This window comes from Salmo trutta, chromosome 1 (assembly GCF_901001165.1).
Source record: "Salmo trutta chromosome 1, fSalTru1.1, whole genome shotgun sequence".
Lineage (NCBI taxonomy): Eukaryota > Metazoa > Chordata > Actinopteri > Salmoniformes > Salmonidae > Salmo > Salmo trutta.
Window position 1 is genome coordinate 52,835,234 of NC_042957.1, and position 11,598 is coordinate 52,846,831.

The window sequence follows — 11,598 nt, forward strand, 5'->3', positions numbered from 1 at the left end:
ACCTGTCACATAATTCTTCATTATGAAGCTTACTGGTAGTCCCCAGTCACGTGGTGTTTGTTTACAAGCTCACAACGACGAGAGACCGGAGCCTTGTGATTCACTCACTGTTGTACCGCATTGCGCCAGGTGATCTAGTTACAATATGGAATTCACAACTAAATGTTTGCCAGCTAGATATCTTATAACTATTAAGTTAACTGTCTAGAATTTGCTGAATGCTCTGCAGTTGTGCATTTGGTTTGCTAGTTTAATAGCTAGTTAGCTACAGTATCTAGTGGTTAGCTTCTTCCAAAATCAAGCTTTGCTTGGTAACAGCAGAGAATCTCCTCCTGGATCAAGAGCCTTGTGGTCTAATAGTTTGTTTTGTGCGTGCAGCAACGAACAGTATGAACTGTTAGCATTCTTTATGGGATGTTACATGTACTTGTTAGCATTGCTAACCTTTTGGAGTACAGAGTCTCAGTGGGGTTTGAAAACAGCGTCCCTGTACAGTGCCGGTGTTTACCGAATATCCAGGTATTGCGCAAGGTCAGTATGAAGGTATGGCAATTTGGATACCGCCCAAGCCTAGTGTCGGCTCAAAAAGCGCCTTGTCTTCTGCCTCGACCTGGAGTAGGCGTGGTCGTAGTTCTCCATGTTTGACACCTTGTGTGAAAAATGTATGACATTAGCCAAACACGAGAGAATACCTGAAAAGCCAAAATGGCTAATCCAAACTTTCTAAAGATGAAGTTGAAGAGGATAAGTATGAGAGGGAACCACAGTCGGCTCTTTCTAAAAGCTGTAATGTGACCGAAGAAAGCAGAGGAGGATTTTAACAGCGTGGTACCAAAGATTCCCAAGACACTAAACGCGTGGGTCTACTCGATACTTAGTAAAGGGATTGCTGTTCGAAGCTCAGGCGGCATTTTAGGCCTCCTCTATTTTCGTTGAGGAGAGCCAATGTTTCCACTCATTCCACAACTGTCTCTTTCTCCTGCTTAATTATCATGCAGCGTGGCAGCAAGAGAAAGGATAGGCAGGCGGACACAATCTTTTTCTCCCTCTTTCCTTTTATCTCTCTTGGTCTTTCTCTCATATACTCACACAAAAGCACCCGGATGCAAGCTAAAAAGAAGCTCAGAAACACATATGCACTGATACTACTTTGCACATTACAAAGACACAAATGAACATGATTTCAAAGCCTGTTGAACAAACGTACTCCTATACGTTCACACATACACACACCAGTAATTATCAGTCGTATGGGTGTGAACGATGTTTGACGTAGGTACTAAAATATTCCTTAAGTAATTCAGTGAAGCATGACAAATCTCATGATTGAAGAGTTATTATAACACACAGGAAGGAACAAAATCCCCCTACCAGGCTGCTAATGTTATATTCACCTCTTCCTCATAGAGACTATGAATATGTCAGTATGAATAAGAGGATGAATAATTTACCTGTGAGAAATTGCTGTTCTTGTTAAGTACCTGAATTCTGTAAAACCATTTACTAGGTGACAGAATAGTACAATTTACCTTCTGTACCGTTGTGGTGTTCCGTGGTGATCTTTATGGAATTTGCAATATCTTTACCTCATCTGCCCATTGCACTATCCCACCACTTGCAATTTAAATCAAATCAAATGTTATTGGTCACATACACATGGTTAGCAGATGTTATTGCGAGTGTAGCAAGTTGCTTGTTTTTCTAGTTCCGACAGAGCAGCATTATCTAACAAGTAATCGAACAATTCCACAACAACTACCTAATACACACAAATCTAAGTTAAGGAATGGAATAAGAATATATACATATAAATATATGGATGATCAATGACCAAGCGGTGTAGGCAAGATGCAATAGATGGTATAAAATACAGTGTATATGAGATGAGTAATGCAAGATATGTAAACATTATTAAAGTGACTAGTGATCCATTTATTAAAGCGGCCAATGATTTCACGTCTGTATGTAGGCAGCAGCGCATCTCAGGAGGGATTTTGTCCCACTCCTCTTTGCAGATCTTCTCCAATCATTAAGGTTTCGAGGCTGACGTTTGGCAACTCGAACCTTCAGCTCCCTCCACAGATTTTCTATGGGATTAAGGTCTGGAGACTGGCTAGGCCACTCCAGGACCTTAATGTGCTTCTTCTTGAGCCACTCCTTTGTTGCCTTGGCCGTGTGTTTTGGGTCATTGTCATGCTGGAATACCCATCCACGATCCATTTTCAATGCCCTGGCTGAGGGAAGGATGTTTTCACCCAAGATTTGACGGTACATGGCCCCGTCCATCGTCCCTTTGATGCGGTGAAGTTGTCCTGTCCCCTTAGCAGAAAAACACCCCCAAAGCATAATGTTTCCACCTCCATGTTTGACGGTGGAGATGGTATTCTTGGGGTCATAGGCAGCATTCCTCCTCCTCCAAATACGGTGAGTTGAGTTGATGCCAAAGAGCTCCATTTTGGTCTCATCTGACCACAACACTTTCACCCAGTTGTCCTCTGAATCATTCAGATGTTCATTGGCAAACTTCAGACGGGCCTGTATATGTGCTTTCTTGAGCAGGGGGACCTTGCGGGCGCTGCAGGATTTGTCCTTCACGGCATAGTGTGTTACCAATTGTTTTCTTGGTGACTATGGTCCCAGCTGCCTTGAGATCATTGACAAGATCCTCCCGTGTAGTTCTGGGCTGATTCCTCACCGTTCTCATGATCATTGCAACTCCACGAGGTGAGATCTTGATTGCTTCTGTGGACAGGTGTCTTTTTATACAGGTAACAAGCTGAGAGTAGGAGCACTCCCTTTAAGAGTGTGCTCCTAATCTCAGCTCGTCACCTGTATAAAAGACACCTGGGAGCCAGAAATCTTTATGATTTGAGAGGGGGTCAAATACTTATTTCCCTCATTAAAATGCAAATCAATTTATACAATTTTTGACATGCGTTTTTTTCTGGATTTTTTTGTTGTTATTCTGTCTCTCACTGTTCAAATAAACCTACCATTAAAGTTATAGACTGATCATTTCTTTGTCAGTGGGCAAACGTACAAAATCAGCAGGGGATCAAATACTTTTTTCCCTCACTGTAGAAGCTATTTTTCAGTCTCTCGATTCCAGCTTTAGATGCCAAGGGAATAATGCTGACAACAAATAATAACCAGCATCAGTAAATATATCCTACGTTACATTAAAAACACTCCCTTTTTCTTCTTCAGATTTCTCTATAGCCGCTGCAGACCGGTGCAGTCATGTTCAGGAACAGCTTGAAGATGCTGCTTGGCGGCAAGTCCAACCGCAAAAATCGCAACAGTGGTAAGTCAGTCTGACCAGTGTTGTGTATGTGGTGTGTCTGTCTATATGTGTGTAAAGCTTGTCACTCACATTTTACCTATGTGCTTCAATAATGCAACAAATGACTTACTAACTGTGGTTATTGCCCGCTATTGAAGTCACAGATCTACCATTGATGTCTCTTTGTCGCGAGGAACCAAGTCATTAACCTAAGCACTTATACTTGCCTCCTTTCACAAGTTGGCGTCTGCCTAGCTTTTTTTAGGGGGATAAAACGTGACTCGCGGTACAGGAGGCATTGCACTGCTGCTGAGTTCAGAACGAGATACCTGTGACTACACACCGATGGCACCCTCTCCAGGGACTAGGAGTGGAGCGTGCCACACAATCAGTAGAGACGTGTGAAGCTTGGTAAAGTACGTCTTTGGGATGCAGCTGGTTATGTTCACGTCTCTAAAAATCGGTGCAGAGTCAGCTATACAGTACACCCCAAACACACTCTTCTCTTACTCAAGTTACTCATCTCCTGGAAATGGAAGTTTGAGGTCATTCACAAAGGGTTTCAGTCCCCATGAAACTGGAGACGGATTGTTTCCCATCATTAGTTCCTTTTAACTTGAAGAAACTTTATATGAATGTAAGTTACACGATTCTGTTACTGCCTTTGTCTGACCAAGGACATGTTTTGCAGCATGGTGAATATAATTTTGCAGTTTCATTACAGTAGTTCCTACAGGCTCAAAATGTTAGCAACGTAAAAATGAGGGATGCACGATATATCGGTGAACATATCGGAATCGGCCGATATTAGCTAAAGATGCCAACGTCGGTATCTGCCCGATGTCAAGTTTAACCTCTCTAGGGTAGGGGGCAGTATTTGCACGGCCGGATAAAAAATGTACCCGATTTAATCTGGTTACTACTCCTGCCCAGTAACTAGAATATGCATATAATTATTGGCTTTGGATAGAAAACACCCTAAAGTTTCTAAAACTGTTTGAATGGTGTCTGTGTATAACAGAACTCATATGGCAGGCAAAAACCTGACAAGATTCCTTACAGGAAGTGCCCTCTCTGACCATTTCTTGGGCTTCTACACTCTCTTTATTGAAAACTGAGGATCTCTGCTGTAACGTGACACTTCCTATGGCTCCCATAGGCTCTCAGAAGGCAGCAAAACGGTGAATGATGCCTTTGGAGCCCCTGGCTGAAAAACAGTAGCGCATTTGGATAGTGGTCAATCAGAGAACAATAAGACTGGGGCGCGTGCACGAGGCGACACCATGTTTTTATTTTTTCGTCTTTGAACGAAAACAGGGTTTCCCGGTCAGAATATTATCGCTTTTTTACGAGAAAAATCGCATAAAAATAGATTTTAAACAGCGGTTGACATGCTTCGAAGTACGGTAATGGAATATTTATAAAAAAAATTGTCACGAAACGCGTCGGGCGCGTCACCCTTCTTTACCCTTCGGATAGTGTCTTGAACGCACGAACAAAACAGGATATTTGAACATAACTATGGATTATTTTGAACCAAACCAACATTTGTTATTGAAGTAGAAGTCCTGGGAGTGCATTCTGACGAAGAACAGCAAAGGTAATCAAATTTTTCTAATAGTAAATCGGAGTTTGATGAGGGCCAAACTTGGTGGGTGTCAAAATAGCTAGCCCGTGATGGCTGGGCTATCTACTCAGAATATTGCAAAATGTGCTTTTGCCGAAAAGCTATTTTAAAATCGGACATAGCGATTGCATAAAGGAGTTCTGTATCTATAATTCTTAAAATAATTGTTATGTTTTTTGTGAACGTTTATCGTGAGTAATTTAGTAAATTCACCGGAAGTTTACGGTGGGTATGCTAGTTCTGAACGTCACATACTAATGTAAAAAGCTGGTTTTTGATATAAATATGAACTTGATTGAACAAAACATGCATGTATTGTATAACAATGTCCTAGGAGTGTCATCTGATGAAGATCATCAAAGGTTAGTGCTGCATTTAGCTGTGGTTTGGGTTTATGTGACATTATATGCTAGCTGAAAAATGGGTGTCTGATTATTTCTGGCAGGGTACTCTGCTGACATAATCTAATGTTTTGCTTTCGTTGTAAAGCCTTTTTGAAATCGGACAGTGTGGTTAGATTAACGAGAGTCTCGTCTTTAAAATAGTCATATGTTTGAGAAATTGAAGTAATAGCATTTCTAAGGTATTTGAATAACGCGCCACGGGATTCCACTGGCTGTTGAGTAGGTGGGACGATTTCGTCCCACATACCCTAGAGAGGTTAACATCAGCAAAACCGATGTCAAAGCTGACGTGCATACCTATACAACGTAGATACACAACGTAATGATGCCACGTAAAATGTTGTGCTGCACGTGCAACACAGCATTCCTAACCTAGCCCACAATGTCTGCTGTGTGGATTGAGCAGTCAAGAAGTCGAGCATCATTTGACAGAGTAAGAACATTTCAGCGAGACAACTCAAAGGCGAAATCCATTAACGCCAAGATAATGGAATTCATTGCCCTTGACAATCAACCGTTCTCTGTCGTGGGTGATGTTGGCTTTTGCCGACTGGTTGAGCACCGGTACACACTACCAAGTGCGCAATTTTTCAGATGTTGCCCTACCGGAATTACACAGTAATAGCTTCACGACTGACATTTGGACCAGCGATATCAGCCCCATGAGCATTATGAGTCTGACAGCACAGTGGGTCGACAAGGATTTCGTACTGAGGAAAGTCGTATTTCCTGCTCATGATTGTGCTGTTTGTCATACCGCTCCTGCCATTTCAATGGCATTTGAGAAAATGATTGAACCTTGGAAACATGAACACACTAGCTATCTCCATTCGAACAACTGACTCGAGAAAAAAGCTCATCAACTGCGCCTGCAGCAGACGTGATGCCCTCTGTCATGGCATTGAAACACCTGCTCAACAAATCTGCCGACACAGGCTGTGAACCAGCGATTCGGTGGCATTCTCTCTTTACGGTGTCGCCACCATGCTCGATGCCATGTACAAGGACCGCTACTTCGATGCAGACAAGAAACAGGCTTTACGTGAAATGTTACATACACAGCTGGACAAGATGGAAACGGACACAGTGACAGTGTGCACAGAGGAAGAGATGCCACGGACAGACACAGGTGAAACTTCACTGCTGGACATGTATGATGAAATCCTGGTTGAGAGTGAAACAACTGAACACATTAACAACGAAACAGCACAGCAAGTAAGCGAAATAAATAGGTTTTGATTATGTTTTACTGATAATGGGGACATACGTAAATGCCAACAACTTTTTGGTGGGTGTGTGGGTGTGTAACCTTTATTTAACTTGGCAAGTCCGTTAAGAACACATTCTTATTTACAATGACGGCCTACCCCGGACGACGCTGGGCCAATTGTGCGCCGCACTATGGGACTCCCAATCACTTCCGGATGTGATACAGCCTGGATTCGAACCAAGGACTATAGTGACACCTCTTGCACTGAGATGCAGTGCCTTAGACCAGTGTGTGTGATATTTAACTGTACTAGAATGCTGAAGAGGCATCACTTGTAAAATGTGTTACGTTGTGCTCTAGGTTGGACAGTACTGTCAATGGCTTGAGGAAGTAAAGTTGTACCACCATTGGACACTTTTATCAACTGACTTGCTTTTCCTCAAGACTTGAGATTCACTGGTGTACATTTCTGCTACAGTGTAACAGTAGGTTCTTTAGGCTCATAAACTGACCTGAGAGAACCTGAGCCAACCAAATACACAGTAACAAAGTGTTTTAAACCATGCCACAGTGTCAAGAGACCCTCTGTTCCACACAAGCCCACACTGTGTCCACTCTTGACACGTTGTCATTTCAATTAAGCGGAAAGTTCGCTAATAGCCACCATTTAAAGGGCCAGAAAAGTTTTCAAGGCAGGGGTCCAGCCAGCGATAGACAGTACCTTACGTTTAATTCCATGTCTCTGTAAGTTGTGGAAGTTGCTTGTAGCAAAGGCTGTCTTCGTGGCAACGTACAACCTCAGTCATGACTGTGTTCTGCACCTCAGTGGGGAGGTGTGGTAGATCTTGGCTACTACTCGTCGGGTGTATATGTTTTTCTTCCTAAAGCCAGCGCTGAGAGGAAAGTGTCCGGCTCTACGCTATGTTTACCCTCAGAACAGTGCCACCCCAGTGTGTTCAGAGCTCCTCCGTTCCAGCCAAACAGAATGAGAAATGTGACTCAGCAAACGGGCTAGTCCATTCAGAGCGGCAAGTGTAGTCCAGGCTCTAAATCTGAAGCAATGGTTTTCATGTTTCATAACCTCTCCCTTTATCCAGGGTAGTTATGGTAAAAGCCTGTGGTATCTGTTTTACCGGAAAGCCATTTTGGATTTCCTCAGTTACTTACATTTACATTTTAATTCATTTAGCAGACGCTCTTATCCAGAGCCTTGTCAGACCAAAGATGGTTATGAAAGGCCATAGAGGGCTAATTAGGGTAATACAAGGTTATTAGAGGTCACAAGATACTTTGACTGTGTACCACAGTAGTCTCATGTTGAAGGGCCCGAAAATGAACTCCTTGGCCTTACTCTTGAGGCAGAAAGTATTTTTGGAATACTGTTGAAATAGAGAGAGATCGCAGATTCCAATTCAAACAGAAGAAGGTAATGCACTGTGGGAGGTGGGCCATTGTGGTTTTGTCATGGGCTGGCAGAGGGTAGCAGGCAGGGGGCGATGAGGTGGGGGGGGGACACGGAGCCAGAGGTGTTTGGCGTTGATGAGGTGCACTCCTGTCTACTCATTTTCTCTCTTGAGATGTTAGGGGCTCAATCATAGCCAGCTGTTGACCAGAATGCTGTACTGCTGCAAACATCGAGGAGCATTTAGAATACAAGGTTGTTATGTGACACAGAGTCTAACGTGACACCAAACTACCACAACTGTTGGTCTTGGTAAAGCGGTCTTTTTTTCTCCAAGGATGGTCTGTTTCAAATTTACTTGGGATGCAGTTGCTGCTTTTCTCTTGTTGTTTATATGAAAGACCCCCCACTAGTTCTGGCAAATAATTTATGACTAGCATTCTCTCTTCCCATGTCCATGTTATTTTGTTAGTTTCAAAGACATATTATAGGGTTTGTATGCTGCCTCTTTTTTTTCTCTTTTTTTTCTTATCCCTCAACCTGTACGCAAATGAAAGGGAAAAGGGGATACCTAGTCAGTTGTACAACTGAATGCATTCAACAGCTATGTCTTTTGCATTTAACCCAACCCCTCTGAATCAGAGGTGCAAGGGGCTACCTTAATCGACATCCACGTCATCGGCGCCCGGGGAACAGTGGGTTAACTGCCTTGTTCAGGGGGAGAACGACAGATTTTTTTACCTTGTCTGCTCGGTGATTCGATCCAGCAACCTTTCGATATCCTCAGCATATGTTTGGCATAAATTAAATCCAAGCAACCAGCAACTTGCCAAGTAAACATGAATGATCTCACCACACTGGAAAACACATGATGTCACCTTGGGATTGATGGTTACTAGCCTCCAGATTCCTCAACCTCTTGGATAAGAATCAAAGCTGACGTTAGCGACAGCCAACTGCAACATGGTGCGATATCGTGTGCAGAGCGAGAAAAAAACGTAATCTCTCAACCCTGCACAGACTGCGGTAAACATTTAGGACATGTCATAACACGTGTAGATTGTAAGGCAGATCTGTGGGGTTTCCTGGAACAAGCCAAGGCAGTTCTGTATTCAATGGTTATTTCTACACTGCTGTAGAGCTCAGTGTTAAAGTTAAGAGTCAGACAATTTTTCCCCAAGAGTAACTGCCTCACCTACCCCTTCAGAAGGGGTTCAGTCACCCACTATATACCACTATATACACATTCTGGTGGATGCTGATTCCTCTCCAAAATGCAGCATACGACTGCAGAACTGGGACACTCGGTGTGCTATGGCTAAGCAGCTTGTATGGATGCAGCCTTGAAAGCGGATTGATGGAAAGGGACCAGGGGATGTGTGTGTCAGCTGCAGCAATCTGAGTTTGCTGGCTAACGCCACTCAATGGCTCTGATGACTGTCATTGCCAGCCAAGACCGTTGTGCCTGTCCCAGCACCGCCTGCTAATTGCAAGCTTTTTTGTCAGCAGCGTCAATGAAATCCAATCAAATTTAGAGGCTCATGCAACCGAGACCAATCAGGCGCAGAGCCACGCGTTATGTAAGGAAGCTGTGCACATCGACAAAATTAGAGATTTTCACGGCAGCTGTGGACCTTAGTTACTAGGCAGGCTGTCCCCGCCCATCATCCCCATCATGTTCATTCATTACTTCCCGTTTGGTGATGAGGTTATTTTCCGCAGAATTTAGTTTATCTCTTTAAATAGCGCTTGTGGGAATGATGGTGCTGAAGCCGGCAGCTTGTCAGGTATGATTTACAACCATGACATGCAGTTCTACTAATGGTTTCTGTTCTGAGGTGCACCATGTTAACATTGTCTGAATCAAACGCATTATATTTGATCCAAAGACGTATCCTCCTCTAAATGATTGTGCTAATGGAGTTGATTTTTGTAATTCAGTGTCCTCGTGTTTGCCCAACAGAGGCTGTAGTAAGACATTCGGACACATTTTATTTATTTGCTCTACCAAATCTCTGGCGCTAATGCGTTTATTTACCTCACTCTTATCAGTCCACACTCCTCCTTCCACTTCCCCTTCTCCCTCTCCACCTCCCTGATCTGCTTCTCTCCATGGTTCTCTCTCTCCGTCTCACTGCCCATGCCCGCTGACAGGCTCTGGCCCACTGCCCAGATCCTGGGTGGACGCCCATCCAGACAGGTTCCATTCATCTGGCGGAACGGCTGGCCCCCCACCTACATTCCTCTATCCCTCCTACCTCCCACTAGCCCTCTCTACCTCCCCAGCTCTACTCACCACCCCCCCCCCCCCCCCCCAGTCCCTGCTGCCTGTGGAAAGAAAGCATCCCTGGAGCGAGGCCAGGAAGATGGGGGCTACTGTGCGGCTCAGGCGCTGCCTGCAACACTTAGAGGGGCTCAGCAGTAAGACAACCTCACTACCCTTCCTCATCTCCCATCCATCACATCAGTCTCTCTGTGGTACCCTTCCTTCCACCTTTGTGTGTAGAACCTTTAGATCCCTTGGAATGATGAGTGACAACGTAGAGGAGTGTGGGGATTATAGGAGCTGAATGCTTCTCAAACACCAGGTGTTGCTTCATCACAGGGATCACCTTATGTAACTTGGCAGGTCATCGTAGCACATAGCTCGCTCAAATCCCCAAAGGAACAAGCTACAGGAGAGGACATAGGAGTGTACTGCTCACTGCAGTCAGTCTACAACAGAGGGAAACTATATTGTAAAAGAATGGGTTTCATGAAAGTCAGTGCCAGCTACATAAAATGGGAGGACTTAGTACAGCCTATTCCCCTGCTAACAATGCCCTCTCTGGGCAGTCTCCACCCTGGTACAATCTTGCACCAAAGAGCCTGCACCAGGAGTCTCCCCTTCTAAACCAGTCTAAACTCAGTTCAGTAGTAACAGACACTAGACTCTGGCATTGAACTTTGCACCAGAAGGCCCAGTGTGTGACTGATGTTACACCCAGCCCTCCAAGTGACTGATACAGTCATTAGAGACCTAATCTCTCCTTCCTTTCTTTCCCCAGTCGAGGCTTTACGCAGTGTCACGTGGCTCCGAGGCTGCAGACGATCTGCCCCAGTCTCGCTTAGCTCACTGGTTTATCAATGTCATCAACCCTAACCTCCTCACACTCAGCCAGTAGCAAAGGGGTCTTAAGCCCTAGCGAAAATTGACCGAATGGTAACCCTGTAGATTTGTTTCAGATCTGTCTCCATGATTCATATAGAGGTGATTCACACTTGTGTACTAGATCATTCAGATCTGGCTCCATGATTCGTGTAGAGGTGATTCACACTTGTGTAGTAGATGATTCAGATGGATAGGTGATTCACACTTGTGTAGTAGATGATTCAGATCTGTCTCCATGATTTATGTGTAAGTGATACAAACTTGTATAGTAGATGCTTCAGTAGGTGGAGACCAGACAAGCTGCTGTTGTAAAAGTGTTATTCCCCTTCTCTATTGGTAAAGGTAGAAGTTGCCCTTAACCACAGATCTAGGATCTGATTAGGAGGATTAAGTCCTTTTGCTAGGCAGTTTACTTTGCTGCTGTACTATTGACTCTGATGCCGACTACCTACCATTGTAATCATGTGGTCTGGTAGGATGCCTATAGTTTTCAGTAGGTTACGCATGGCCAGACTCCACAA

At 44.1% G+C, this 11,598-nt stretch overlaps 1 protein-coding gene across 3 annotated transcripts in view; it reads left to right on the plus strand.

The window, feature by feature from the left end:
* The window catches only part of LOC115199778 (protein TANC2), a 143,859-nt gene that overhangs the window by 66,841 nt on the left and 65,420 nt on the right, over positions 1-11,598 (plus strand). For all 3 annotated transcript variants that reach the window (XM_029762208.1, XM_029762198.1, XM_029762217.1), the window contains one exon: positions 3,208-3,304. In XM_029762208.1, coding sequence (XP_029618068.1) covers positions 3,241-3,304 — 64 coding nt within the window. In that variant the 5' untranslated portion in view covers positions 3,208-3,240. The remainder of the gene's footprint in view (positions 1-3,207; positions 3,305-11,598) is intronic.